Source organism: Netta rufina (genome assembly GCF_964035555.1).
Source record: "Netta rufina genome assembly, chromosome: 14".
NCBI classification, from domain to species: Eukaryota; Metazoa; Chordata; class Aves; order Anseriformes; family Anatidae; genus Netta; species Netta rufina.
In genome coordinates this window covers 16,078,225-16,104,401 of record NC_140137.1, presented here as the reverse complement: position 1 = coordinate 16,104,401, position 26,177 = coordinate 16,078,225, and the positions used below count along the sequence as shown (strand labels likewise).

General features: G+C 49.9%; 1 protein-coding gene across 8 annotated transcripts in view; it reads right to left on the bottom strand.

The window, feature by feature from the left end:
• COL23A1 (collagen type XXIII alpha 1 chain) overlaps positions 1-26,177 on the bottom strand; it is a 152,463-nt gene that overhangs the window by 3,648 nt on the left and 122,638 nt on the right. For 3 of the 8 annotated variants that reach the window (XM_084295499.1, XM_084295496.1, XM_084295495.1), the window contains exons 3-27: positions 21,293-21,319; positions 19,201-19,227; positions 18,474-18,500; positions 14,452-14,523; positions 13,037-13,153; positions 12,594-12,629; positions 12,227-12,253; positions 11,777-11,803; positions 10,739-10,783; positions 10,102-10,164; positions 8,792-8,836; positions 8,233-8,310; positions 7,866-7,889; positions 7,219-7,272; positions 6,406-6,450; positions 5,818-5,907; positions 5,448-5,510; positions 4,712-4,753; positions 4,170-4,196; positions 3,572-3,643; positions 3,428-3,481; positions 3,222-3,248; positions 2,654-2,707; positions 1,920-2,006; positions 635-712 (exon numbers count right to left, since the gene is read on the bottom strand). In XM_084295499.1, the coding sequence (XP_084151625.1) occupies positions 635-712; positions 1,920-2,006; positions 2,654-2,707; positions 3,222-3,248; positions 3,428-3,481; positions 3,572-3,643; positions 4,170-4,196; positions 4,712-4,753; positions 5,448-5,510; positions 5,818-5,907; positions 6,406-6,450; positions 7,219-7,272; positions 7,866-7,889; positions 8,233-8,310; positions 8,792-8,836; positions 10,102-10,164; positions 10,739-10,783; positions 11,777-11,803; positions 12,227-12,253; positions 12,594-12,629; positions 13,037-13,153; positions 14,452-14,523; positions 18,474-18,500; positions 19,201-19,227; positions 21,293-21,319 (1,308 nt within the window). The remainder of the gene's footprint in view (positions 1-634; positions 713-1,919; positions 2,007-2,653; positions 2,708-3,221; positions 3,249-3,427; positions 3,482-3,571; positions 3,644-4,169; positions 4,197-4,711; positions 4,754-5,447; positions 5,511-5,817; positions 5,908-6,405; positions 6,451-7,218; positions 7,273-7,865; positions 7,890-8,232; positions 8,311-8,791; positions 8,837-10,101; positions 10,165-10,738; positions 10,784-11,776; positions 11,804-12,226; positions 12,254-12,593; positions 12,630-13,036; positions 13,154-14,451; positions 14,524-18,473; positions 18,501-19,200; positions 19,228-21,292; positions 21,320-26,177) is intronic. The other 5 variants (XM_084295502.1, XM_084295501.1, XM_084295500.1 and 2 more) reach the window with 2 other exon arrangements.

Genomic DNA, 26,177 nt, shown 5'->3' with positions numbered 1-26,177 from the left:
ACACATATGAAAGTAATTTAACTTTTTGAAAGAGAGACAGCTTACTGCCCTTTTGTTTCTCTGAAGACAACTGCAAATCATCTAGCATGCAGCATTTTCTATGGTTAAAAAAATGAAAATAAAACAATGACCTCGTTTAGCTAGTCATGCAGAACCCTCTGGATCAGGGAGCAGAGCGTGAACCTCTGCATAATCGGTGGACTTCAACCCGAGCTCTGCAGCACGGAGCTGGCACAGCAACCACCACAGCAAACGCCTTTTTGATGCCTCAGGTGCCAGTGACCTCCTCCAGCCCTGCTGCGCAGGTTCGCAGCACCCACGGGGACAGCCTTGCAAAACCCAGCCGGGAGCCTGACGTGCGGGGCTGCAGAAGCACGGGCACCAGGAGAGGCTGGGCCATGGGTAGAGAGAAACGAGAACCGAATTTCTGTACTGTTGGGAAGGGTGGACTCCCCTGGCTCCTTGTCTGAAGGCATTTTAACTGTGGGAAGAAGGCACAACGCTTCGGTGTCCTACAAGTACCAAAGCAAAGCGCTGCTCGCTCTCCCTGGAGGGTTCACTCCTGAGGACAGGGCTCAGGCACAGCAGGAGCACACACGAGCCATGCAAGGAAGGCAAAGAGCAGGTACTGTACCAACGGGCAGGGCACGCTCACCCCGGCCAGGCCTGGCAAGCCTGGCTCCCCTTGGCTGCCCGAAATGCTACGATCTCCCTGTGCAGAAACAAACAGAACCGCTCACTGAGAACGACCCCGGAGTCACTGAGCAGACATCAGTGTGTGAGCAGAAAGGAAAGCACTTTGTCAGGGCTTCGCACGCCCGTTTCTGATGACACAGCAAGTCGACAGAGGCGCTGCGTGGTGGGGAGCAGACACACACAGCCTCATCTGGGAAATATCTCCTGCGGCGGGCCAGGGGTTCGCATTTGAACAGCGCAGGGAAAAAGATGAGGGTTAAATCATCCAGCATGTTAAGTGAAGAAAGGTGATCCGTCAGAAACAAATAATGGTAGTTCTCATTCAGTCTCCAAGCAAAATTCAGTACACTGAGCGAGGGACACGGCTGCTGGTACAGGAGCTGCACGGCAGCTCCGATTGCCACGGCTGTGCATGTCATTAAATGAAGAGCAGGAATGAAAAGGAGGTGGATTGTAGCAGGCCAGATAATCACTGCAGATTTTGTTCTGGGCCGCATCAAAGATTTGAGACATTGTGGAGCAATCCACCTTGCACAGACCTGGAGGAAGGTTTCTGGAAAGCCTTTTTGCCTGCACGCTGTGTGACAGTGGCCCGGGATGTGTCTGAGAAAGGACAGATCTGAGGCGCGAGCTGCTATCTCAGGCTGAGAAACACGGGAGGTCTGTGCTCCCAGAGGCACTTTTTGGCAGCCTGAGGAGCTCATACATCACATTGCTCTGGCAGTATTAAGATGCTATCAACACCAACCCGCTTCCCCACACGGGAGAGCTGCAGCCAGCTTCATCCCTGCTCGGTGTGGGAGCCGGGATGGAGAGCCGACCTTGCTTTCGGATCGCCCCCGTCCCGTGCCTCAAGTTCCTCCCCAACTGCAAACGTACTCCAGTGCAGGCGGCTTCACCAGGGCACGCTATCTCCTGAAGAGCATTACTGAAGCCCATTGTTCCCGACTACAATAAGAAGGTCTCTGCACAAAGATTCTTTAGTTTTACTGCTGTGGCTTGTTCCCATCTGGCCAGTGAGGAGCCCTTACAGTGAGCAGGGAACTTCCAGCAGTGCAGATAAAACAAACCATTAAGAAAAGTGAGAAAACAATAACCATCTGCTCTGATTTACTGCGAAATAAAGATCTACCAAATCCTCCCTCGCTTTCCCTGGCTGCAAAGCCACAGCCACTCACAGTCCCTGCCACGCACGCCAAGGATGAGCAGAATAAACGACGTACCACGGGGCAGGGCTGATCCAGTCCGGGAGGGCCAGGTTCCCCCTTCTGCCCTTTGGCTCCTTTTCTCCCTGGGATTCCTCGCTCACCCTGTTGCAATGGGAAAATAGAATCAGGAACAGGAGGGGCGGCTGGCAGGGAAAACACACCTCAGTTTCACTTGCACAGCAGCTGCTGAGCCCCAAGTCTCACGCAGAGTAGGGATGTCTGCACTGGTGCAACCTCAATTGAGCAATTAAATGAGTGAAAATCTTCAACTGAAGCTGGGTAGAAATATTTTAATAGATAATTTTATAACAAACGGACTAAATGACCGGTTTCCGCTAGAAACCAGGTTGGTAGCTGGCAGCCAGGGCTTTGGGGCAGCCCCTGCCAGCACGGCTGGAGCACCAGCTCCCAGCTGCTGCCACCAGCCGGGCACCCTTTTAGTTAAGGATCCCTATTACAAAACCTCTAAGTTAGATCCAACTTCAAGGTCTATAAACCAAAACTAGCGATTCTTCACAACCAGGCAGCTCCAGCTCCTCCAGTGTTTGCAGGCTGCGGGGGGGGACAGGCTTGCAGACAAATATTTCTACCACAGAAAAGGCCCTACAGCAATAAACCAAGAAATGCTGCTGGGCTGGAGGGGACCCCAGGGCTGCAGGAGCTGCCACCATGGCCCCCTGAGCGGAGCAGCCAGTCCTGCCCCTAGCCAGCTCACCCCACGAGCATCCTTACAGCCATAACGCACTCACCTTCTCCCCTCTTTCACTCTTCTCTCCTTTCTCTCCTCTGAGTCCTGGGAAACCCTATTACAACAATTTTTAGGTGGGAAAAGAAGAGGTTTGTAAGCTTGCTTTGAGCACATCCCAGCATCTCAGTTAACAGAAGCAACCCCCTGCAAGCAACCTGCCCTCCCAGTGGCAAAGGATATGACACATTTGTTCTGTCTGACTTTGGATCTCATCGATTTCTTGGGAAAGCCAGTGCTTTAACACACCCTAATAATACTTCATCCACAAGACATCTTTGTTTTCCTGAATCCCATACAAATATTCTCGATGGGGAAGGGGAACTCCCGTAGCACCTCTGGTTCAGCAGGGAGGTGCCACGGGGTGGTGGGGTTACCGCTGTGTGGTGGAAGCAGCCGCTCAGCAGCTGGTCTGAATTAAGCCTTTTACTACTGACATTGTTCCAGGGACAAAGGGGAAGTAGCCCATACCACGTTAACTATATATTTTTGCCAATGTCAAGCAATTTCATGGTTTTTACATGCGAGTTGTTCACATTTCTGCGTATCACGATTATGGTCTCCATACTCACATCAAGTCCTGGCTCCCCCGGCTTTCCCTGCAGTTGGAAAAACAAAGAGGAGACACGCTGGACTGGCTGCACACAGCAGGTTCAGGATGGCACCCGTAACCCCTGGCCTTGCTGTGCTGGCAGGACCCACTGTGACAGGGGTTTTAAGGCCCCTATTTTAGGATTGTAACACAATTCCACCCCTCCCATCCCACAGCAGTGATTACCTTCTCTCCTTTGGTACCGGGTAAGCCAATGAGCCCTGGGGCACCAGGGAGGCCCTTAAAAAAAAGGGAAATAAACCCAGCATTAGGAAAGTTGCTGTAAGGTAGGTTTGTACTGACAGAAGTCAGATATAGGAAGAAACTCACAGCCGGTCCCGGGTCGCCGTGCTCCCCCTTCTCGCCGCTATCCCCCTTCTCTCCCTTGGCACCATCCAAGCCCTGCAGAAATGAAACACCGGCATCAGCCAGGCAACAACCAGGCCTCAGAAATGCCTTCAGGGGAGAAGTTGGTGCTAAAGGTCAGGATAGTGCCCTAGGGCAGACCAGTGGAAGCATAAAAAAGCCACAGCTCCAGCCCAAAATGCAGCTGAGACGAGGACAGCCAAGGACAAGGACATCTCCATCAGCTCACACCCTCGCTGCTGTTAATGGTTTCCTCTTGACCAAACCCTAAGAGAAGCAGTTGAAACTAAGGGTTTCAGCCTGTGGGTTTGGAAACCCAGACTTAAATGTGCTGCAGGCCATCAGGACTCCATAAAGGAAAGCATTTAATATCATAAACCTATTTGGAAGGAAAAATGGCTTGTTTTCAAAAACACCAACTGCTCAACGACACAACCGAGGGATGTGTTGTCACAAACAGCGACAAAAAAATCAGTCCCCAGAGCTGACAGTCTTTTGTGATCTTGCAAATAATGCACTGGCAGCCTGGAAACAGTGGGTGACATTTAATTTATTGACTTACTTTAGGCCCCTGGATTCCTGGAGGACCCTGCAGGAAAGACAATGGTGCGTTTGAAAAGCAGAATTTAAACACAAACCCCCAAAGTTCGCTTCCCAAACCATTTCTCACTAAAGTTACAGGCTGACAATGGCCGAATATTTCTTTTTCAAGACAGGTGGTAGTTTATTTGGTTCTCCTGTGTCAGACTGGTGGGAAGAACTGAAAAGGGCTGAATACCACACAGCAACAAGACCCCAAGGAATCAGCTCTGGAGGGTATCAGAGCTCTGGTACATAAGTAAAAATGAGAAAGCTGCATGGCTGCAAAGCACAACCTTGCTAGAGGCTGAAGTGCTCTCCTAAATTAGGTGCTTCTGTCTCCCCAAAGTTGGCAGCCACGCTGTAGCTATTCCCTGATTTTTTATTTATTTTTTAATCCCTAAATTAAGAGCAGCCCAAGGTGGTTAAATAGAGCAAAGCACCCTCAGCCTCCTTTCACTAATTGTGTGGGGTAAGGAAGCTGCAGCTCTGCTCGATCGCTCACTCCGTGTCCCTGAGTCCTACCATGGGGCCGGGCAATCCGGGGGGTCCTGGCTCCGGGATGATCTGCACGGAGGAATTAAACAGCACGTTAATGGGACTGGGCACGCAGGCACAGAGAGAAGGCAGGCGGCTTGGGAAGGAAAAGCTCCCATGACCCAGGATTGCTGTAGCCTGCCCTCTGATTTAATAGAGGTGATCCAGATATCTGCTAATTAAAGAGATGGCTGTGGAATTTATGAATAACCGGATCTTAATAAGCACGAGAATCAGACGGGCCTCTGAAATTAGAGGCGTCAGCCACGGTACTTGGTGCATTTGTTAGCTGTAAAATGGACAAAGAGGCTATTTTCCACACAGACAAGGAAACAGCCTTTTTGATTAAAAAACACAGAAGAACACTAGCATTCTCATGTCATTAATAAAAATATGATCAAAACCCACCAACTTTTAAGCAAAAGGCGTGAAAAATGAACAGTGCAGCAGGCCTATAAAACGGCACAAAGCTCAGCATGCTTTGAGAGCAAAACATAACAATGGCATTCAGTATCTCAACCATCAAAGCAAAATCTAAAGCAACTTTGTGGTGCCAAAAAAATTCCCTGATCTTGCCTAATAACTAAGCCGCATTTATTGGCATCTCGACGCTGTCATGGAGAACGGCTGTTCTCTGCTCCTCTGCACTACGCCGACGAACTGCCTGCCTGCCACCTTCGCCTGCCCTTGTCATGGAAGAAGCTTTGTGGTGCCAGTGTCTTACATGGTTATTCTGCAAACACGGCGATCCAGTGTCTCCTTTGTCTCCTTTTGGCCCATCTGCTCCCTAAAAGATAAGAATTTGGCTGTGACGGTGTTGCATCTTCCAAAAACAAGAAGAGAAAAAAGCATTTATCTTCCCCCAAACTCCCTCCCTTGCTCAGGCAAAGCTCTGGTTCATCCCCGGGGAGCAGTGCTACCACCCCGTGCCCTCTGAAATCAGCCACCATCAGCATCGTTAGGAAAGCTCAGAGCTCTCGCACCCTCCAGCTCCGCTGTGGTGTGGACAAGCCATTGCTCAGCTCAGCAAAACCCAGGCCCACACCAAGCATTCACAGAAATCAATGCATTAAAGCAGCAAGCGGCAGACGTACCGGTGGGCCTGATAAGCCCATTTCTCCCGTCTCTCCTTTTTGTCCTGCAATCCCTGCACTGCCTTGGTCACCCTTAGCTCCTTTGGGACCCTAGAATTATACAGAAAACAACTTAATTTGGAGAAAACTGTAAACATGGGTCTTCAGAGCAAAAATAAACAACCCATTTCTGCCTTTCTTCTGTTTTTCATACAGCACCAACTCAGGAAAACATGCTTTAACATTAAAACTTGCATATACTGATTTTGCAGACTCAGCAGAATTTCACTTGGCCATAAGCGAGGAATGCAGCAGTTTAGGGTTTGGAAGGTTTTACGCTGGAATTTGAAACAGTGTCTCATGAACAGCTCGCAGAAGTAGCCCATTTCACTTGGCAGACGTGGACATGAGCAGCATCTGTGTGCTCAGGGCTGGGGGCATTTAATTCCTGGAGGTGCAGCAGGACACCGTGGGGCAGAGCGCCTGCTCTTGGGGCAGGCTGAGGTTGGCTTTCCACATGGACAAGCACCATGAACACCCAGTTAACTCCCGACTCAGCTCCCAGTGCTCGCCCACAACGTTTTGCCCGATCCAGCCGTGCCCACCTACCTTTTCGCCGTCTAGCCCAGGCGGACCCGGCAGGCCCAGCTCCCCCTGAAGCAACACAAAGGAAGCAGAGCAACAGTAAATTACATCAGGAAATGATCCCAGGAAAGTGTTTCGAAAGGAAATGAGTTTGTCACTTGCATCAGCTGCTGTGGTTATCAGTTGAGGACCGCGAGGCTGAGGTGCCGCAGTGAGGGCCACAGGCAGGGTTTGGTGACCCTTCACCAGCCCAGCGGCACCTGGGCTTGGGTTGAGCAGCACCGAAATCCTGCCCCGTCCCAACTGCTGACACTTTTCCACGGATCAAACCTTCTTTTAAGGAAGCTATAGCTGACTAGAGGTTATTGGCAATCAGTTCTGAACCAGGACAGTGGCAGTGCTGCCACACGGTGACAGGGCACAGGCCCGCCACGCAGCCATGAGGCAGGAGGGGGGCTCAGCAGGGCCTAAGGCACCCCCAGCCCCACCTCAGGCATCTGCCCCGTTTCCTTCTGCCTCCCACCCGCTGACACGTCCCAGAGGGGCTGGGGTTTCACCCCTCGGGTGTAGGGTGGGGGTGGATTTGTTCCTCAGGTACCTGCCTCTGGAGGAGGCCAAGGATCAGAGTAAGGCAGGCCCAGCGTGGCTGCAGGGTGGGAACCTGCTTCTTCAGCCAGAGTTAGCACTGAGGAACATTTCCTTCTGCACACAGTCCCAAATCCCACAGCCACCATCGCCTGCCCCGTTTTTGGAGACCCACATGCAGCATGTGCCTCATTACACCACAACCGCTAACGAGCAGGCTGGGAGGCACAGCCCACGTGGCAGAGGTCTCACCTTAGGGCCTGGAGCGCCTGGCGGGCCTGGCGGCCCCGGGGGACCTGGCGAACCCTGAAACAGCAAACAAAAAGGGCATGAGCAGGACTCGGAAACAGTGATAACTGCCCAGAGAGGTGCGTTTGGAGAGGAGGAAGGCACAGGAAAGTCTTGCACCCCCGAGCATGTTGTTCTTCCTCTGCTCTGCTGGGTATGGAGAGCACAAAATGCATTGGGATGAACAAGTATTTTGTGACTTCAAGTTACCTCAAATAGCAACCTCACGGCTTCTCAGCTGAAAAACAATCCTGTATCACACCCCCAAGCACCTTTTTTCCTTGACTGCATATTCAAACACTATTACACTTGATCACACTGCAAGTTATGTTAAGCAATCGCTTTTCAAAGCTCTGTACCCGGGTACGGTGAGTGTGCAAACACTGCAAACAGGGAGCACGCAGGAAAACTGCAACAACCAAGTTAGCAGCACTCTGTGGCATGTCCCCAGCAACGTCCACATGCAGCACATGAGATCTCCAAGCAGATGGGATCTGCAGACATTTGGGGGAGCCTCTCCAAGGATTTCCATCCCCAACCTCCACTCACAGAGCTCCATGCCATGCTCCTGTCAGAGCAACCCATGCAGACATCTGGCAAATGGTAATTACCATCACTTTGTGTATCCCTGCAGCCTGTTATAAAACAATTAGAATGGTTCTCAAATGTGTTTGTAATTAAATATTTATTCTATTTGCTTTCTTTCATCCTAATGTGAGTGGCAGCACGAGGCTTGGTGCTGTTTGCCCATGGGTGCAGGGGCAGGTTAGTGCCTGGGCACCACTCCCCATCCTCCCATTGCCTTCAGAGAAAGCCAAATTGAGGTGATCTGCAGTGAAAACCACACTCAGGGTGGAATAAACTCTTCCCTCCTAGCTGGTTCTGTGTCGAGGCATCAGGAAGGAGAAGTAGCACAGGGACAGCCCCTTCCCTTCCCATTACCCTGCAGGAATTGGCACGCCCCACTGCGGTGCTCACCTTGAGTGCATCCAGGATCCGGCCATCATAGTCGATCACGACGGTGTCGCCCTGTTCCCCCTTCAGGCCAGGGGGACCCTGCAACCAGGGATGAAGTTTAGTTTTTGCAGCACCTGAGAAGCAGGCAGCATGACAGCAAGGACCCCACACCCAGGTGCCTGGGGGATTATCACCTTACAGACACCAACTTAATCAGTTCCTACACTGACAGCTGTAACCGTCATCCAACCGAGCCTCAACAGCCTATAAATGTAACTGAGAAGTGCATCAACATTATTATTTGAGTACCCCTATTCACAGCTTCCATATTCCAAAAAAGTCACTGGATGGTCGTGCTGAAAAGAAAATGGGACTTGACTGTATTTCCCAGTGCCATCTTCAGTGGCAGTATTTGGTATCTACATAATGATTTCTTTAAATATGCACCATCTGTATTTTCTGACACAGAACTGATCCTTACATTATTCAACATGCCAAATAGAAAGAGGAGGTGGGGGAGAGCTTGGGTTGAGGCAAATACACAACATGAAACAGAAAAAAAAATCCTGAACATCCATACCCGTGGTCCGATGGAGCCAATTCCACCCTTCTCGCCAGGTTCACCCTGAAAATCAAAATCATATTTTTGGTTCAGAGACACCAAGGAAAATATGGAATATTTATCTTAAAATTACTGTAACTGCATGAGATGCCAAGATGTGTTTTAGATTAAAAAAGAAAAAAATAAAGTACAGCACCAACAAGGAACTGCTGCTCCCAGGAAAAAAAAGGCTCAACAAAAAACAAAAACCAGATTTGACTTCAGAGCAAATGTATTTTGTAAAACAACCTTAGTGTGAGCTAGCTGACAGCAGGAACACATCTCAAGGTGCAGGGAGCCGAGCGCCCCGTGGCTGCGATGTGCTGTGCCGTCTCACAGCCCCGCTTTCTGCTTCCAGCAGGCCAAGCTCCGGCTCTTTCTGCTGCAGTTTCTGTTTGCTTTAGGCTGATTTTTGTGTGTGGAAAGCTTCAGCTGACACATTTAAACCATTTCTGAGGGCAAGTTTAAGGAAAAAATCTGTGCCAATTTTTTTTTGAAAGTTAGGAGGTTTCGGAAAGCTGAAATGCATTCAGAACAGCACTGTTTGCCCTACCAACAGATATCTATACATTGGTCAAATTAAAGTCCTTGAAAAAGTAAAAAAATAAAAATAAAATGTATAAACACAAAGATTCTTCATAGGAAAAAATAATTTTGGTGGATGCTAGGGGGAACAAACAAGCCCTGGTACTAGGTTTTTAGAAAAAATAGCTAAGGATCATCCAAGCCTGCATTTCTTCATCCTATATGGTCTCATGCCTAGCAAGGAGCCATGGCTGTTTGATACAGAAAGCACAACTGGCTACAGACCCGGCTAAATAAGAAGCAGCTGGGGGGGGATAGTGGCTCATGAACGCTGTCCATGTTATATCATCACCACTTAACATATCACGACTGTCTTAGTTCATTTCTTTGCAGCTACGGAGATAAGTAGAACATTAAGGCACACAAGCACTCTCAACTTTGAAGCGATACCACAACAATCGATACACGAAGATCAAAATGCGATCAGAGATTTAGCTGTCTTGGTATAGAGAGGCCACTCGATGGAAAACATTCGAGAAGATGAGTTTTAAAAACTCTCATATCCATGTCCAGCTTTCATTAAGCCGCCAGGAGAAGGTAAAATACTGCTCGAAATCCCCCTGGTTTGTTTCATTTTTGGCATTTTATGAGGCTTTTAGAAAGCAAAGGCTTTTAACACCTACTCAGCTGAAATGTGCTGCCTCAACAGCGCTGCGCCCAGCTTCCCCCGTGGACTGGTAAATAGTGGGCTGGTATTTATTTACCTTGGGTCCTGGTGCGCCGTCCGTGCCATTCTCTCCCTGCAGACCTGGGCTTCCTTTTTCTCCCTGAAAGCACAACAATTCAGGTAAATAGTATAGGGGCGGGGTGGAGAACAGATTTCTCCAGGTTGTAGCGTTCTTGCTTTGTCTTTACTTTTACGTGCATGCGTGAGCAAAGTTCTGCTTTTAGCCTACAATGTGTCACGTTACCTGTGTGCCAAAAGGGGGATTTTCTAGATAAAATGAAGCTTTCAGGCTTAGCAGTTTGGCTGCGGGTGGTACACTGGGCTGCAAAGTTAGCCCCAAAACCGCAGTGTCAGGAGGCTCCTCCCAGCCTGAACACCAGCTCTGGGCCACCACCAGCAATGCTGTTTGAATTATTTCTGCAAGAGGAGGCTCTCCATGGCAATTCTCTGCAACAGCCAACAAGCTGCAAACTAGGTAGCTCTGCCCAGAAAGCCTCAAGGCAGAGGGAGGGGTTATACATTTCTTTTGGAGCTTTTTGTTCTTTTTACATGTTCAGGCAGAATTGGCACTTCTCAGCCTGCCCCAGCCATGATTTCTTGTGACAAGAAGAAAGCTGGAGAGCAAAAGATGGTGCCAAGCATGTCCATTAGACAGACAATGAGCAGAAACCTACCTTAGAGCCCATAAGTCCTGGTTCCCCTGGGATGCCATCATCACCCTGATCAGACAAAACATATAAAGTGAAACACAAAGAGCTCGTACACACGTGCCATCGGGATCCAACACTTCATCCACCTCCATCGAGCTTTGGGCAGACCTGAGACCCACTTGTATTTGCAGGAGACCAGGGGAAGGGAGCAGCACGGAGCCCAGGAGGCTGCAGCATGGTCTTCTGCTCCCTCCCAGCTCTGCCCCTGCCTCCTCTGCTCCTGGGGGTTTTTTGGGTTTCAGGTATCATACTTCAGGGGAACAATGAAGTAAAACTGCCCCGTAGGTGCTCAAGAGGTTAATTTTGCCGGACAGTTATGAAAAATGTTAAGGATATTCTAGTCTGCAAAACACATATGGCCTTGTCTGTTTTGGGGCAAGGCAGAGAGAGGGAAGGGCTGGGCCCTGTCAGCACTTTGCTTTCTGCTGAAGGCAACGATTTATTCACTTCTCAGTGGCGCCAACAGCAGAAAACGTGGACAGCTTGGCCACGTGCATCTCCTGCAGTGTTCAACACCCCAGCCACACAAAGCATCCATCCTTCAGAGCGTGGGAACCCCCCTCCTGCCCACGAGTAGCGACCACACCGAGATTGTGTGCGGCCATGCCTCACCATGGGCCCTCCCAGGAAACTCAGCCACCACAGGGCCTTTTGGGAGGTAATGTCCTCCAAAAGCTTCTCAGCTGAGCTTGAATTATTTGAGTGAAAGGGTTCAGACCTACTGCTTTGTTTGGCATTTGCTATTTCATTCTTTGTCTATTGGGCAGATGTGATTGCAGCTTCTGGCCTGTTTGTCATCATGAAAGCCATGCTGAAGGCACAAGAGCATCTGTGCTGTGGGGTCACGGAGTTGTAGCTCTTTGTGGAGCACGTGTGAGAAACCCCAGGGAATGCCAGCACTGGGCCACTACAGGCAGCCGGGACTACGGCTTCCCCTCTGGCCTCTGGAAGTGGTTTCCCTGGGCTAGCACTGAACAAAGCAAAGAAAAATTCCTGTTTTACCTTCTTCCCTTGCATGCCGGGTTCACCCTTCAACAAGAACAAGCAGAGAAGAGAAAGGATTAGGGAAATAACAATAAAAGACCAGTCGTACTGATACTCAAAGCTAATTGTAAAGTTAAAATACTTGGCTCATGTTGACCTGCGTTATCCCTCCAAAACACAAGGAAGCACATCCCTACAGCGTGCTGACTTCCAACCCCCCAGCTCCTTCCAGCCCCCCTCATTTCACGATTTTAACACGGGCAGTGACTGCGCTTTTTGTGTAGGTGCCACATTGACACAGACGCCTGCAGCTCCAAGGCAATGGCTAGTTCGATACCTCAGATATTCTGTGTCTGGTCAATATGGATGAGAGCAATTCCAGTGCGAAATAATTATGTTCATTCCCCCCACCATGCTGAAATATTTCAGGAATTCTTGTGAAAATGAGACAGATAACTTACTACCCACCTTTGGCCCTGGGGGTCCCCTGGCGCCCTGTTGAACACAGAAGTGCTTGGTTATATTTATTTGACAATAGGGTAAGACAGGATAAAAACATTTCCAAGAGTATTTTGATCCCCATGAAAAAGTGACACAGCTGCCAATTTCCCATCTTCCCTTATAAATACAGCTGTGAGATCGTTGTGCTCCCAGCAGTAATAAATATTTTCTTACATGTGCAATCCGTGTAAGTAATTTTGGAGTCAGTGGCACATAACCACTTGCTGCGGGGAGCTAAAGGCTGAGGCAAGGCACGCGGGGCGAGGGGCACGTACACTGGGCTCGCCCAAGTGCTCTGGGCAGAGCAACGCGAGCGCTTCTGGGTGATACTAACCATGAGGCCATCCTCTCCCGGGTCGCCTTTAAAACCCTGCAAAAGCCAAAGAAGTTGACATTGAAACTTTCATCCCTCATTCTCCAAAATGCCCAGTGATAACGAGGATGTTCAATAGGATTGTGTTTCAGCCTGTTTCTTTGTGAAATGAATTGCCAGTGATCTGGAGAGTCGCAATAGGTTGTCCAAAGGGACGAGATCCCCTCTGGGCTCCCTGAGTTATGGCCAGAGGCCACAAACACACTCTCCAGCTCCAGCCCATTGCTCCGAAGCTGGAGATGGAAACCCCTCCTGCTCCCTCACCCCATGCCCCAAAGCTTCGTGGCGTGAGCAGCCAACAGAGCCAGACAGGGGTGGGATGGCAGCACCGGGGAAGGGGATGCCCCGTCACCATCCTCTCCCTCACTGGGGTGGGGACCACGCTGCACATCTCTGGTCCTTACAGGGGGGCCTGGAGGTCCTCTTGGGCCATCCTTTCCTGTGTCACCAGGAGGCCCCCGGGCACCTGGGGGTCCTGGCGGACCAGGGGGGCCAGTGGCTCCTTCTCGACCTTGATCGCCCTGGAAGAAGTTCACACAGACATGGTGAGACGAAGTGGTGTGAGCAAGCCCCCGGCAGCTCGATGTTGGCGTGGGGTGCCCTCAAAACATGCACTGCATCCCTGGGCACGGGCACTCTCCTGGCCCCCACCATCCCGGGGGTTAAGCTGCCAATTCAGGAGGCTGGGAGCAAGCTCGCAGCTGCTTCGAGCCCTTTGTGCGTGGTTCCTTCACCAGGATTTTGCTCAGTGCCTTCTAACAAGGTTTTATCTCATGAAGCCCTTGCCCAGCGACCATATGCATGGAAACCACCGATTCAATGTACCAAAAATAACCCAAACCCGAGGACATGCTAGCACGGAGCATGCACACACATCCAGAGCTTAGTGGATCACACCAAAAAAATAAAAAAAAAGCCACACAGAAAAAGGCAGCACTTAGTATACTTTAAGTACAGCCGTGGTCACACATTAACATCCAGCTTAGCTCACACCCCACTGGGATGCAAAGGAAAAAAGCAGCATTCATCTCCTGGTGCTTGCAGGGGCTCAGTACGTGCCGTGTGGGATGGGAGCACCGCGAGGGGCTTCGCTGCCCGGTTATCGGCTCCCGACCCACCGCCGGCTGCCACAGCCCAGCCCCAGAGCTGGGGCCGGGCACATCCAACATGTGGCTACACAATGCAAATCCTCACGAACAGGCCGTCTCGTAAATCTTTTAGCAACATCTGGATGGGTTACCACCGAGGCAGCAACAGGACTGCGTTTAATATGCGGTCCGCCCTCAAATCAGGGACAAGTGTGGGATTTTCAGAAGTCCTTAAGTGACTTAACAGCACAAATCCCACTGCCTTTCAACAAGACCCGTGCTCCTAAATCACTTACATAATTTTTTAAAAATCCTATTGCAAATCCTGAAAACTGCATGCAATTATGTCAACTCCAAGAGTCTCCCACTGAATTTTTGCCTAATTAAAAAGTCACACTTAGAAGATGAGGATTTAGACAAGTACATTTTAATACGTTTTATAATACCAGCATTGCTCTTTGTCCCATGAACATTCATGGGGCTTGTTGCTCGATCCCTGCTTCCCACAAGGGGCCAAATGCTGAAAACCCATCGCTTCTACATCTCCTTGCTTTGCCAAAACTCCCCCTAAATTCTAACAGGGTTCACCGAGGGTGCTCCTAACACAAGCACCTGAGCGTAGCTCGTGGCAGCGGCAATGTGAACAGCAGTGCACCATCAGCCAGCAAGAGGGAACAAAAGCAGCCCAAAAAACCACAGCAAACCAGAGGGGGCAGATCCAGTACGTCTACCTTGAGCACTCGCCGGCTAAAGACAAGCTGATCATTAGCCAGAAATCCGTGATTGAGGTGGGGAAAAACCATCTACAGCCCAGCAAAGTGGAAGGCAGAAGAGGAAAGAGCAAGGATTTAAGATCACAGCAGAAGAGCGAGTTTGAAAGGCCATCAAAATACATAACAAATTCTCTTTGGTAATTAATTGATATGCGAGGAGGAAAAGATTTAGGTAGGCAACCCTGGTGGTTTTAACCTTCTGGATACCCTGGAGGCTCAGTAGGCAGCAAGGAGGCATAGGGAAACAAACATCTTTTCATGACTTTACGGCACAATAGGACATTCAAGGCTGCTGGGGTACGGAGGATTCCCCCCCGCGGGGGTTTCTGCAGAATGTGGAGCATTTTTCCAGTAAACCCACAGGGGATATATCCCAGCATTTCTCCTGAGACCAAATATTATAGTTTTTTTTTTTTTTTTCCAAGGCTAAAACAAATACTGATGTATTCCCCAGCCTGCAAAGCACAGATAAGTCTCTCAGATTTATATGATGCAAAACCAATGTATTCAGACTGTGTCAGTAGTCATTGCTATTGTATTTTAGCCTTTCTACTTATCTATCTAGAGAGGAGCAGTAGGAGGATTCCTTTCTCAGGATGTTTCTTGCTTGCTCCCTTTCCACCAACCATCCCCAGGTGCATCCACGGAAGGACTTGCAAGAGGAAAGCCCAAGGGATGGAGCAAAGCCACACCTGGGAGCAGAGAGCACGCCCTCCAGGAACATTTTGGAGGGTTTATAAGGAAAGAAACCCTTGTTCAAATTGCCAAGAAGTTTGACCTTTTGGCTAGATGTTTAAAATAACAAACACAACTTGATCTGGGGCTCAGCACCCTGTGGCCAAGCCCACCTCCTGCTCAGCAACTCCTACCATGGCGTCTCCTCTGCTGCCAGAAGTCATAGCTGGGCTCCTTCAAAACATTCAAGGACAAGTGGAAGCCCTTTTTCTCTTGAGAGAGATTGAATCTGATGCTGCTGCCATGTGCACTGCACACCCACTAGCCCAGATGTGCAAGCATTCATCAGTCTCATCCTTTGTCTAGACACCTGAATTGTCAGTAAGAGCAGCATTGACCACGCTAGGGTAATAAATTCAGAGCATCACACTAAAACCATCTCAGGGAGCAAGTCTGGATTATAGAAACAGTCCTTCCAGAGGTGTAAGGCTATGTTTGATTTTAAGAGCAAAACACCAGCCTGAATAGCAGGGCACAGCGGTCCCAGCCTCAGCAGTGTCCTGCTTTGGCTCCCCCTTTCCTCCCCAGGGCAGAGAGGAGATCTGCTCTTGGTTTCTCCCTGTAAATGCACCCACGGGCATTGTGGCAGCGTGTTGGGTACGTTCAGAAGTTCACTTCTCACCCTGGTCAGCTATGGCCATGCAGCAGCCTCCCAGGACCCTCTGCAAGCCCTGAAGTCCACAGTACCTAATACATCCCAATGCGATTTGCTTCCTCAGGTCTCCCAAAATCATCCTCCAACATCTGCATGAGGCACACTCACGTGTGCAATAATTCGGGGTTTTGTCCCTGCTGGTAGCAGGTGTTAATTAGGGGCAGAAATAGAGGCAGTGCAGACACCAATGCATTCAGCAGCTAATTCCTAATTGCCCTCATCTCACTTCCATTGCCTGTGGTCCCTCCAAAAACACACCAAGTGCTACTCGTTAATCATTCCTAATGATAATATTTGTGTTCACTGACACACGTTATCCCGGCTCCATCTCCCCTAGCCATGCACATTTAGGAGCGAGGCAGCACTGGATGTATTCACGGTTATTTATCTTCCTGTTGATTTGATGACTTGCTGTGACATCTTTCAAAATCAGCTAAACAAAGCTACCACCGAAACTTGAGGAAGAAGATAGATTAAATTAAGAAATAAAAAATAATCTGGGCCAGATGGTATTGAGAAGTTTCATATCCAATCCAACCCGGAATGTCTGGAGACATAAAGGAAGCTGTTTTCACAGCCAGGCGCTGTTTGTTAGACCTACTCGTTCGGGGGCTCTGCCAGGCTTATTTCTCCTCTTTTCCTCCCAAGTTGTTTGTGAGACTTTTTATTATTCTTGTGCAAAGAGGCATGAACACATAAAAAAGTAAAACAAAAGTAAAATACAGTCTGGACAAATGCATATCAGGAGAAAAAAAAAGAGAAAAATATTTTTATCGGTAGATTAAAAAGCAGGACAGACGTTACCTTGGGAGCCGACACCTACGTCTGCGGGTCCAGACCGAGCCTCTTCCCCGACAGCTCCTGCAGCAGGGCTGGGAGCTGCGGGCAGGAGGTGGGCTCCCAAATTCCCCAGCAGCAGAAACCATGGGAGCTTTGAAGCCTGGCGAGCATCTCCTCCGGCAGCATGCAAATCACCAGCCCTGCGTGGTGCCCTCTCCCGCAGAAGTTATCCACAGCTCCGGCCAAGGAGTAAAAACTCATGCCCTTGCGCGGCTGAATCACCTCTTAAAGCCTTTTCGGAGTACGTGGGTGGGCACTCGCAAGGCTGAGACCATACACCGAGCCCCTCCGCAGCCAGGGGGGGAATAAATCTGTCCGAGGGATTTTAGGGGCTCTCAAAGCCCGAGGGTGGCAGCTCCGGATGCACCCAAGGAGCTGCTTCAGAAAATGGCAAACTTCAAAAAGTCACTGAGCAGCCTCTAGGGGAAAACGAGAAATGGCTCCGAGGCATCTCTGGCCATTAACCACTGAGGTCCTGGCCACGTTTCTGGCAATGCCATTGAAGGCCACCAGCCAGCTCTTGGTTGCCTCCAGCTCCAGCACAACCTGGGCACCAGAGCACCTCGGTGTGCAGGAGACTAAATTATCTGAAGTTTCTTGCCTTTTAAGCGTAGACCAGCAGTATCTAAGAAGCAATCACGTCCTACACTGCATGGGCCACCACCGCTCACTGAAATGCATATTGGTATAGGAGCCCAGTGCTCAGCCTTCCCGGTGTCCAACAGATCCCCCAAACCATGAAACGAAACTGAAGCAAAACAGCCCCCCACTGGCGATCATTATTCCTTCTTCCCAAATCACAGCACAGGCAGGGGACGGAATCACTCTGCCCTCCTCGACAGGTCCCACGGCTGCTCAGCCTGGGCAAAGGCAATTGTTCAGCAGGGGCACGAGACACGACCCATCAGACAAGTCCCATCCTGGGGCTGGACAGGATGGCCCTAAGCCTCTCCTGTCCTTGGGAGCCTGACTCAGGTCCAGTTTTGGTGTGACGGTGGTGGCTGGGATTTATTCATCCACTTCCCATGTGCAGATGAGGATCTCCTTGCACACAGTGCACGAATTAACAGACCAGTTTTATGCCTCTCTTTGGGGCAATCGTACCGTGGGAGGGACATGCTATATGCTGAAGAATTTGAGCACTGGGGATTTCCTCAGCATTCGGAGCATTTCTCCCCTGTGGGTTTCTGTGGGCACAGGAGCACCGGCTCAGCGTGAGCCATTTGCACAAAACTCCATTAATTTCTGTGTTATAGACAGAACGGTTTTCCCTCATCATCTAGATACTTAAAAACCTTTATTTTCAAAGGCAGACAAGACGTTGTCTGCATCCCACCGTGCTGTCAGCAGGAGAGGACAAACCTCCAACCTGCACAGCGCTGTGCGGGCCCTGCCTTGGGACGCTGTCCTACTGCAACACATTGGCACTCCAACACCCACAGAAAAGGAGCAGAGCTTCGAGAGGAACAATGGGGCTTGTCTCTGACACTGGAAGAAGGAATAAGGGATAGGAAAGGCTGGTAGCTGTGAAATTCTTAAAGAGGTACCTGAAGATCTTCAGCTCTTGTTTTCCCATGTTCACAGTTAGAAAAATCACCAATGCAAAGAGCTCCAATGGCAAAATAAAACATTTCCAGAGCTGTTACCATACCCCAGTTTGCAGGGACAAAGTAGCACGAAGCCTTGATGTGTGTGGTGACCAAGCCCGAGCGCATTTTAGAGTAAAACAGCACGCTGTGTCACTACTTACCCTTGGGCCGATGTCCCCTGCTTCACCCTGCACGTCAGGCAAAACAGCAAGGGTCAGGCATTAGAGGTCAAATTTCAAACACGAAGAACCAAACGCAGGGGCAGCTGGACGAGGGAGCAGCACACAAGGGAAGTGGGAAGAGTCCTATTGCTTAACATATTCAAAACCAGGGAGGAGAAGGCTTCGAGACAACACAATAGGGAAAGATTCTGCCCTGGCAGGCGATGAAACAGATAATAAATCTGAAATAGCAGATTGTTTCCAACTCCAAGGCTCCCCTAGCAACTGCTTATGTCCTACATATGCAAGGACTAACATCACTTTCAGTACAGCGATGAGCTGCTCCGGCTGCTCAGATTTCACGGGAGGATGTCATGCAAACAGGGCGATGGAGCCCGCAGCCTTTCAGCTCCCTGCTCTTGGAGGGAAAGCAAGAGGAGAGCTGTGTGCCACTCCCCTACCCCTTGAGCAGTTAACCGCAAACCCTGCAGCTTGGACAAGCTTTAAGGCCGTGTTTCTTCCTCCTACATCTCTGCAGCTCCTTCTGCCCTCCCTTTCCTGGGGCTCTTCTGAAAGCAACCCAGGAACCTGCTGTCACGGCTCCACGTCCCAACCAAACCCAGCAGTGATGCCACGTAGGCATATTGGGGCAACCCGAACTCAAAGAATCACAGGAGAATAAGGACACACAGCTGGTTTAATAACCACGTGCTAAGGCAGTCTTTACCTTTTCCCCTTTTGGTCCTGGAGGTCCCTGGAAAAAACAACATAAGAAGGTGAGACAATTAAGGAGCGGCAGAATCATCAGTGCGTATGCTCTTAGCCCAACATCAAAACCAAGGGGACTGCAAGAATTCACCACCCTGAGCCACGTTGCTATTACTGTAAGTCAAACACTGCTTCATACAACCAGGGCACTGCTGGGAAGCAGCGAGGAGGCTGTGCCTGCTTGTGCCGGGACTGGGGACCAGAGGAGGACAGGGGCAGAGCAGGCAGCGTGACAGCCGCTCATGAACATGTGACGCTGAAGAGATGCGAGACATTTCTTGAAGTATTAAATCACTTCTAGAAAAACACATGCTCAGCATATCATTACAACAATTATACATCTGTTTGAAATAAACAAGGAGGATAGGCTGCTTTCTTTGGCCTATTTGCTGAAGACATAAGTCATATTCCCTCCAAACAGCTCTGTGTACGACAGGCAGACAGAGACACGCCGCAGTCCCAAAGAGAAGCTGCGGGGCCAGGCTTTGATGTGCCTGCTCTGCAGCCTTCAGGCACAAAAACATCGAGTCTCGGTTCAGGCCAGCCCACGGTGCTCACCGAAGCAGGAGCGGTGTGGAAGGAGGCAGGTCAGCAGCATCTGCAGCCCTGCACAGCATCCCTCCCGCTGGCAAGCTGGCTCTGAGCGAGCCTGCTGGCTCCTTGCTCCCATGGAAGAGATCACGAGCAGTCTGGTTTGAGTTTGGACGTTTGATAAGTTTGCTTTTACATTCAGATTCTCCCTGTCTCTCACCCAAGGGTCTTGCTCCTGGCCCAACGTGCACACCCTCAGCCATTTGCACCCCCGTTGGTGCAAGAGCACGGTGCTGAGGCTTTCGGCACCGCCGGTGCGGGGTTCTGCTAATTCAAAGCCAAGCCATGGGTGCAGTGCTGGGAGCTGCCCTTCCAGTCTCCGCCTTCTCTGCCACCGCCTTTTTTCTATTTTTTTTTTAATTATTCACATTTACCATCTTCTAGTATAGGATAGAAAACAGGATAAAAAGCAACTTCAGCTGTTACAGAATAAACAGTGTACAGCTATAACAAAATGCTCTCTAGCTAAAAATAAGCACCTGGAATAACTTGGCAATTGCAAAGACTGACTGACTTTTGCCCACTTTGGAAAAAAAAAAAAAAAAATCAACAAAAAACCAACACGATTAGTTGAGGACCAACGCTTGAAAAGATTTCAAATGGTGCCCTCTAGTGAACGTGGAATAAAGCGGGACTGGGAAACAAAAACCCAGAGGTAGCCGTGCGCTCCCGCAGCAACTGAAGGGTTCAGCGCTGGCCAGCGTTCTGCCAAAAGTCAACAAGGCTGTTTCTGTGAAAGCAGCAAGAAAAGAAAGGAGTACTTGACTATTCAGAGGGCTTCCGAGCAGCAAAGAAATCAAGAAAACAGCTCAGAAAATGAAGCCCAGGATGCTCCAGAAAGCACTATGTCACACAGTGCCAGGGAAACTCGCCTCTCACTCGAGCGCTGCCTGCCCGCGCTCCTTTGGAGCTGAATAAAGGCAGCTTGGAAACGATTCTTGCCATGACACCACTTTGTGCTGCCAGCAGCCCATGACCAACATCCCTGGTTTGCTTCTTCCAAGTAGCTGGGGCAGTCAGCTTCCCACACTCAGTGCGCGGCCCACGGCAGGATGAGCCCCAGCCAAGAGGAGCCACGGAGCTCGTCCACCTCTGGCTGCAGCAGAGCACAGGAGATCCGTGGCCAAGGCTACTTCAACCCATCATCCCCAGCCACCAGTGCTCAAAAAAGACTCAAACTTGCAGATTTCTAAATCCTATCTTTGGACAAAAGAGATTCAAACTTGTGGATTCCCAACTCCACTTTACCTTCAGCACCGGGATTGCCACCTTGTGTTCCACCCCCGCTCAGGGTTTAAACTTGCACAAGGTTCAGACCACAGACTAACTTTTCTAAACAAACTCTTCCCAGTTATACATATAGAAAATATTTGGATTTGGACCATATTTGAGGTTCTGCCCAGCCATTGCAGAGCAGCACGAATAAAGACGCGACACATTTGGCACTTGGTGCTACTTACTGGTTTGCCATCCAAGCCAAGGGGCCCCTGGAAAGGGAAGGAGAAGACAGCATTATAAAAAAAAATAAAATTAAAGACCAACACTTTACAAACACAGCAATATCAGTCGTGCTCTGAAAGAGGCTCTGGATGCATACAGTACAATCTTTGGCTATGTTACTCATATACCTAATCCTTCATGCATGCGCTCCAGCAAGAAGGTTTCGCAGAAGCCGAGTAAGAGGCGACAACGTGCAGAGCACGGAGAGGCGTGAAAGGAAGCGACAGGGTTAGTGACAGGGACAGGGACGCTGCTCTGGCACAGCACGTGGGACTGCCTCAGGACTGTAAGGACCGAGAGTTCACACACCTGGTTTGGTTAAAGTGAGGGGGGAGCAATTCGTAGCAGCCTCGGAGCTGAACTGGTTGTTTTCGGAGAAGGGCTTGGTGCAACCCTGCTGTGCAATGTGGGCAGCAGCTATCGCCCTCAAACCACGCTATTAAGTCTCGCTGAGGGGATGGGATGTCTGGCTGGGAAGGGAGGAAGGGTGCATCCATCCCACAGGCTGATACCTACGTGCTCTGCTCATCTGCAGCGCCATGAAGCTGGAAACACGCCTGGATTTGCGGGGCCAAGCACTGAGCTACCCCAGCTCTCCCCCAGGGTCTCCCTTTTTTAGGGTAACTGCAGGAGCACACAGTAAATCCCCGTGGTAAGAGGCTATTTCCCCATCATTCTGGGCACGTGGTCCTCAATTAACACAAGCTGCTGAATGTCTCGTGTCGTAGGAAGCCTTCTTGTGAGAAAGGATGGATGTGTGGAGGGGAAGAGCAGGTGCTCTCATGCCCACGGACAGACGCAGCTACCCTGCCGCCAGCTGGGGATGAGGAGAAGCAGCACGAAAGCTGGGGTAGATCCCAGAACGGCATTCCCTGATCCACTGCCTGCAGCCTAGGAACTTGAGCCCTTTCCTCATTTAAACCCAAAGACGACTCAGCCCTGCAAATGTTTCCCGAAGAGCTACGGACCGATGGCTGTGGGTCCGCACAGCACTGGGCCTCCTGCTTGCACCATCCCAGGCTTCCATCATCCCAAATACAAGCCCAGAGTTGTTTTCCTCTCTGTCTGCTGCAAGCACGATGGCCGTGCTTGCGAAAGAGAGCCTGGGTTAGCACATCCCACACCTGCACACGTGTGGGCATCTTCACAGCTTGCTCTACAAACGTGCTGGGCTCACACCTCCTCCCGCACGGAGGACTCATCTCCTCTAAGTCTTAGGGAACTGTTTAGGGTGAACCTTCTTTTAACTTAGCTTAAATCTATGATGCTGAAATGGATAAAAAGAAAAAAAAAAAAAGAGAGAGAAAAAAATATTGGCAAGAGGACCCTAAGGGCCGCATTAAAATAGCATCCTTCCAGCTCCCAGCTCCAGCCATCAGTAAGGAATAAATCAGTCTGCGGCAGCCGTGTGGCTGGGCTTGGAATATAAACCCTGGGATGTGCACAGCTCTGTCGGGACAGAGGCAAAGCCAGAGGACTGAGTCCTGGATGAAAGATGTTCACCTGAAAATAACGGGGCTTCCTACACGAACAACATTTCCAAATTTACCCAACAGATTACATTATTTCCATGATATAGATTATTTCTCAAGAGGAACTACCAGTGCACAACTGCTACGTAGCATTAACAGAAGGTACAAGTGAATGCAGCCATATCCGTCAATACAAAGGCTTACATAGCTCGGCCAAACTACTCCTGCCCTGACAAACACCCCTCCATACTTTGTCTCACCACGTTTCTTTACATCGTAACACTTGGGCAAGGCACCAGGTCCACCAAGTTTCTTTCCTGAAACTAAGGCTGCTGGAGATGATTCACCTGAAACAGCCATTGGTGATCTCCAGGGGAAAAAACTGGGACCTGAGCAAGGAACCCACAGGACGCCCGAGTTCTCAAAGAAGTAGAAGTCCCACGCATTTAAAAAAAAAATTATAAAAAAAAAAAAAAATTACAATAGCAATTCATCAGCTTCTAGCTATTCTTGTATCAGTCCACAAAGGGACATCCAGAAGGAAATAACAATGGCCTATTCAAAGGATGTTTGTTTGAGGGAAAGCATTTAATGCTCGAGAGAAACAATATTCATGGGGCTTTCAAAGGGGCTCCGGGCCAGCCGCTCCGCTGAGCGGACAGCGCTGGGACCCAGGCTCGGAAACCTTTGGTCAGCCTGGGCTGGGGACCCGATGGCTGTGTCCCACCATGGGGATACAGGAGCCAAGGCACTGCATCGCTGAGCGGCCAGGAAAGTGCACGGAGAGGTGAGGGGACAGCATCGGAAACCTGGGCTCGTTGAACGCAATTTTCAGGAGCACCCACGTGTTGAGATCGTCACCATCTCTTCCTTGACTTCTGCCGTTTTAATTAAACACGAAGCGATCTTTAGTTTGTTTGCTAAGTAAGGAACAGAAAAACATTATCTCCCTATTTCCCCCTCAAAAGCCACCTCTGTGTAAGTTGTCATTCTAGAGGAACAAAAATCACTTCCACTTAAACGACCAGCACAAAGCTTATGGGGAGGGTGAGCTCTCCGCACACCCTGAGCAAGAGGAGGCATTGCAGCAGCTTTTTGCCTAGGGATAAATTTCACTCCTGCCTTTGCCCATGCTCTACTACAAGCCTTTTGCTCCCGTTTCAGCTTCAGAGGAAGGAGATGTGCTCGGTTACAATTTAAAAAAAAAAAAAAAAAGCCTAAAGAGCCTTTGTGTTTGTTTGTTTGTTTGTTTCCATAGCAAACGCTCAGGAGGGTCAAGACGTAGCACCAAAATTTTTGCAGCAGCAGGTGATTTCACCCAATGCTGAGTGTCTGATGGCTTGGGGACAATTTTACGTTCAGCCAAGAGGGAAGACATAGAGCTCATAAGCAAGCCCTGATTCACAAGCAAAAGCTCTTGCAATAAGTAAACATTTCCCCGCTCCATCCCTCACCCTGCCCAGGGAAAGGCCGGGTGCCAGCCTGGCTAGCCAGCCCTCTGCCTTCCTCCCCCAGTGCCATCGCTGCTGCTGGTGGGGATGGACTCGCTCCAGCAACATTGCAGGAACGTTAGGAGGAAAACATGGAGTGAAAATGCAGCCAGAGATTAAGAGGACAATCCTTCTGAGTTGGGCAATCTTCTCTCATGGTTATTTTTAATGTTTCCTGCTCTGCTAAAAATTAGCACAGGGGTCGGAAGGAACCCTGCAGTCAAATTTTAACAGATTCAAAGGGCTGCCTTCAATCTCTGTCTCTGTGGTTTCGAAAAATCGTAAAATCTTAAATTTGAAAAGGAGGAAAGTGTCAGAACAAAAGGACATGGCAATATTTTAGCATCGCCGCAAAGGGCCCGGGGTCACTGGGCGTTGCGAATGCTGTGGCTGGCAGCGCGGCACAGCCGGGGAGTGGGGACCGTCCCTTCCTATAGGCTGCAACGTAAACCCTATAGGCTGTGCCATAAATCCTATAGGCTGTGCCATAAATCGTTGCGAACGGGATGGTGCCCGCTGGCAATACGGTTCCTCAGCACATTTTTGCATTAGAAGGGAGCTCTGGCAAAGGCTGTGGGTGAGCACACCCATCCAGCCCCGGCTGTGCTGGACAAAGAGAACTTTGATAATGTGTTGGTTTGTCCAGGAGCAAGAAACCTTTGAGGTTATTGGGATAAATGGGGCAGACCTGGAGAAGTCACGTCCCACCCTGCCCTGTGATGTCCGTGCTGTGGGTCATGGGTTTGTGCCGGCCATTACTCGGAGCAAAACCACACCAAACGTCACGAGGAAAGCAAAGAAACCAGCCAGGCTCCTCCAGCTTCACCACCGCAGGAAGAGGGGAGGAGAGGGACTGAGCAATGAAATCTGGGACCTCTGACAGCACCTGAGAACCACCGGCACCAACTGCAGGTGAACCGAGTACAAGACAGGGGCGCTGCCAGATGTCTCCTCGTCCTCGGCCCCGTCATCGCTGCCTCTCCTCCTTCCCCAAAGCCTCAGGACAGGACCAAAACCACATTTCTACTCCATCCACCACGAGAATCCTTTACCCTCCTGAATAACAGCATTTAAATGCCTGCACGGAGGTGGCTGATGCCCTACCGACACCGTATGTGAAGAACTTACCTGGTGCACGCACTGACGGCAACATCACTGCAGGTGACAGCTCTGAGCCCAGGTCCCTTTGGGGATCACTGCCCTGCACTTATGTCTGTAGATGTGTGCTCATACAGTAATGGAATATATATTACTGTACATAATATGACATTTTATAGTATTATATACAGTATTTATAAATTCTGCCAACATGAACGTGCTCATTAACAATCTTTGCTTAATAATTTACCCTGTTTGTTAACATTAAATAAAGCCACTTCAGTGTAGTCCAACAGAAATTCTCCTTTGGTCCACGGCTGCACGCAAACCTTAAAAACTACTTTTTTTTAGGAGACCTGCTGCCCCACGAGGGATACAAGCTTGATAAGGACCAGGCGTGTGTTAACAAACCAACCCCTCAAAATCTGTGCTCTATTCCAAAAAATAAAAAAGAAAATCTGTCCTCAGACTGCTGGGCAGCCTTCTGTCCATTCTTTGATAGAAACAAAGCAGAGACGAGCAGTAATTTGCTAAAAACTTCACCCATAATGCAAACCAGACCGTGGGGCTCTGCAAGAGAGCCGCCACCTCGGAGGCTGGGCTGGGCCACGCGCGGCACCCGGTGGCCGCGAGCCGCCCACCACACAGCCGTCCTCTGCAAGGAGATCCCAGCGCCCTCATGCAGGACACTGATGCTTGTGAGGGATCTGAAATCCTTCAAAAATAGAAATCAAGGAAAAAGTAAGCCCAGACCCTACTCTGAGGGTGTTTTGGGGGGTAGCATC